The sequence below is a fragment of the Manacus candei genome, unplaced genomic scaffold, assembly GCF_025592945.1.
Source record: "Manacus candei isolate 608988 ecotype Guabito, Panama unplaced genomic scaffold, ASM2559294v1 h1tg000024l, whole genome shotgun sequence".
Taxonomy (NCBI): domain Eukaryota; kingdom Metazoa; phylum Chordata; class Aves; order Passeriformes; family Pipridae; genus Manacus; species Manacus candei.
In genome coordinates this window covers 4,741,889-4,745,828 of record NW_026138072.1, presented here as the reverse complement: position 1 = coordinate 4,745,828, position 3,940 = coordinate 4,741,889, and the positions used below count along the sequence as shown (strand labels likewise).

Below are 3,940 nucleotides of genomic sequence, written 5' to 3'. Positions count from 1 at the left end.
CTTGTAGACTAGCAACAGTCTGCAGGACCTATGGGGAATCATGAAAGCAGTCTTATGTTTTCTGGCTGATACTTCTGCCATCCTGGTCCAGCACTTGCAGTTATATTGATGTGCATGACATTAAAGGGACAAAAAGTTGCCCAGTTTTTGCCAGTTTTACTTTAATACTTTCTGCTGTGCTGGTCTAGAAGACCTTCTGTGAATCCTATATAACTTTGTCACTGAACAGTTAAAGAGGCAGCACAGGGTGGCTCTGTCATCACTGCCAAATCTGCTTTTTTCCTGGGATGACATCATTTGGTGGTGGCCCCTTTCTTAGGATGATGTCTGCCCCTTGTTATATTTATTACACCCTATAGAACCCCCTGCTTATAATAAATAACATATTCTTAGTAATATATAATTTCATAAAAATATAGTCTTTACTGAGTAATGTTTGGTGGTCTGGGAAGCAGAGGCAAGTGAACTGTATTCCTCAAATGTTGCCTAGCAGGGCACATCTTCACTGGGGGATGATTTTTACTAACCTCTTACACAAACAAAAAATCTTCATTTAATTCAGATGCCTTTTATTATAGTTTGAAGTTACCAACAAAATAACAAAGAAATAAGAGAGTTCTCCATGCAAGAAAAAAGCCACAACACCCTGCCTCTAAGGATTTGCAGGGCCTTGAAAATATGCTTAATTTAAACAGAAGTCTAGAAGTACTCTTAATTCAACCCAAGAGCAAGTTAACTCTGAAAGGGATTATCTTACTCTCTCTTTCCCTGGCCATGGGGTCCCACTGCCCCTTTTGCACAGTTTCCATGCAGTGGGTTGGATTGGTGTGAGATGAAATCATTATTCCATAAGATCATTCACATTACAGAGCTGTACCCTGGGATTCTGTCATTAAAACCCCCACAAGTGGTCCTCTAAAAGCCCTGCTTTTAACCATGCCAGAGTCATGAAAGAAGGCATTTACGCATTTTCCCCAAAGACCCAGTCCTTCCATCAGTCCTCAGAGCAGTTTGCTGACTAAATCTTCTATGTATTTAAATAATTTATCGTATGAATAAATACATTTATGCTGAGGGAAGAGGTTGACTGCTGGGATGCAGTAATGCCAACACAACAAAATTGAAGCTGGGGAGATGGAGGAAATGAACCTGTAACAATGGCAAGTGGTATCGTCTGCTCAGGCAGCAAGAGACAGCTGTGACCACATCTGAAATGCGAGTGTGGGGACACACAGAGCAACATCTGAAAAGGGCTTTAGAATTAGCAGAGCTGAGCAAAAAAGAAGCTGCTGGTTTTGAGCTGCAAAAATATGGTTGTTATAAAATGACTGAAAATGAAATTGCAAGTTTTATGTGTCATTCCAAATTTTTCCATTTGGAAAGTGTATAAGGAACATTCCTGTGCCTTTTACTTTCCACTGACATTTAAGAAACAGAAGTCTCAACTCCTGCCAAACAATCTGTCACCCCAAGCCCTTGACCTGGGCAACAGATGAAGGCATGTTACAGATGCATGGAGCGCAAAGAGTGAAAATATTAAAAGCCAGATCTCAAGTAACGAATCTGGCTATGGTCCAGTTTACACCAGCTGCTGATCAGCTCCATAAAGATCTTACAGCAGTAACAGTTGGGGGAACAGTGGTTTGCACGCGGTGAGCACCGATGAGGGTTACCTAACTAGGCATGCTTTGCTTGCATTTGTGGACAGGAGATTGATTATATAGAGGATTTTTAAAATCCCTCTTTCTTTAGCTGTTCTTCAAAGAAATCATTACATGCCACAGTCAAAGCAGCAACCAGAATGACAAATTCATTAAAATCCAATTCATTGTCATCATTGGAGTCCAGATCTTTCATAATCTTATCGACCAGGAGTGGGTCCTTTTGGCCCTAAAGAGAAAGAAAATTGACTTAGCTGTGCAGATATTGAATGTGTAATTCTGACACACCCAGAAGTACAGCCCACTGCTATGTTATGAGACTTGTGCTATTAAATAAAACGCAGCATCAAATATGCACCTGAACAGTAAAACAGCATCAGAAACTGAAGACAGTGCAGCTCTTAGAAGGAATACAGGTACTAAATAGGCACTGAAATGAATCAAACAGATTTTAGGAGATGGTGAGCATGGATTCCTTTTGACAAAATAGATCTATAATGTGCATTTCTCTATCATCCTTTAACAAAAAGTACTTAGATTTTCAACAAGCTATTCCTAAGTGGTCAGTTTATACATCCATTCATCACATTCAGAAGATCTCTTCTTGACAAAAAACACATCCTATTCAGGGGGAGTAAGAACATTGAATCTCAGGATAATAAATAATAGCCAAGATTAAAAGAAAATTCAATTCAAGAAAACAGATATAATGTAAAGAAAAATCCTGCTGGTGGTCATAGGGTCCACAATAATTTTTACAATTAAGAGGATACATAAAAACATTATTATTAATGCTTTTGATTCCATAAAAGCATCCACACTGTGTAATGTAAAACACAAATGTGCAAAGAGATATTGAGATCAGCAGCTTATCACTGAAAGGTTTTTCTCAGCATCCCTCTGCAAGGCACACAGGCGGCTGTACTGCGTGGCCAGTGTGCACAAGCTACTTTCCTGTCTCATGAGAACTGGTTGCTGTATTTAATTCTTCAAGGATTTATCTATGCCTTATTATTGAAAATGAAACAAACAAACAAACAAATTAAAGCCTTATTGAGCACTGATTTTGTTGCTGCTTCTAGGCTGGCCTCGCCCTCCTGCTCAAAAGTGCTGAGGAACGTGCAGAGCACAGGTACCCACCTCTGCTGCTGGTGGTACATGGCAGGGCACTGGGGCTCGACCACTCTCTGAAAACACACTTCTTAAATGAGACATTTGACCTCATATCCTTCTGTACAGCTCCACACAGAACTGTCATCTAAGAAGCTGTGGCAGGATGGGCGTTGCAGGAGATGCTATCCCTACCCAAATACTTGGATTGCTGCTTATCCCACCCATGAAACAGTAATCCAGGAGGTTCAGAAGATGCATCTTACTGAAAGGAAATCAGTGAGCTCACTGGTGAGAAGCTCCTTGAGTTCTCCTTTACTGAGCTTGTATCTGTCTCCTTCTTTGCCAGAGTAGTGATGGAAAATCTTGATTAAGGTGTCCATTGCATCCTTCAGGGGTGTGGTCATAGCAGTGAGTGGGAGAGCTGTGGGGCAAAGATACAGAGTCAGTGACATTGCAGAGGAACCAAACCAAGTGCCAGTCTCTGGGAAGAGATGGAGGGCCAGTTAAAGAGAGAAATTGTTACCCAGACTGAAAAGTTGGGCTTTCAGTTGGTCCATCTCCTTATATGCATCTGAGCAAGGATGGACTGTAATAAAATAAAACATTGTCCTGAACTCACAAGCAATTATTTCAAAAAATAGATGGAAAGGAAGGTTTTTATTTCAGAAAGTGATCTACTGTGCATCTATTTTGCAAAGCTGCTGTAAAGGGAAATCTTTTGCACCCATAAGTGAAAACACAGGGAAAATGAAGGCTTACCCCCTACCTGCTCATTTAAAAGTTTTCTCAAGAAAATGAGTTCAACAAATACCAGCAGCCAAAGTGAGTGCACATCGATAAAGAAAGCTCCACATCAGTTTAGAGATGGTTAGAGGAAGACCACCAGTAATAAAGATGAAAGTGTCAGCTTTCAATTTACTCTGTTGTTTGCTTGGGCTGACCCTTTTTCATGTAAATTGCCTGCAATATAAATAAATGTGAGCTGAGCACCGAAAGGTTTGCTTCATCAAGCATGCATCATCAAGCATGCAGTCAGAAGGTACACAGAGAAGCAACACCAAGAAAAAAAAATGATGGAAATACAATTACTTGCAGAGTATCTGACTCAAAAAGTAACTAAAAGTAGAAATCAGGTATAAGGGAAACACTGTTGATTAGGCCCCAGG

General features: G+C 40.3%; 1 protein-coding gene across 1 annotated transcript; it reads right to left on the bottom strand.

The window, feature by feature from the left end:
* Positions 1-1,680: 1,680 nt before the first annotated feature.
* S100Z (S100 calcium binding protein Z) lies at positions 1,681-3,214 on the bottom strand. Its single transcript, XM_051788079.1, has 2 exons — positions 3,038-3,214; positions 1,681-1,890 (listed from the first exon to the last, which is right to left on the bottom strand). Exons 1-2 carry the CDS (start codon positions 3,176-3,178, stop codon positions 1,732-1,734), a joined length of 300 nt encoding a protein of 99 aa, XP_051644039.1. The 5' UTR covers positions 3,179-3,214; the 3' UTR covers positions 1,681-1,731.
* Positions 3,215-3,940: the final 726 nt, after the last annotated feature.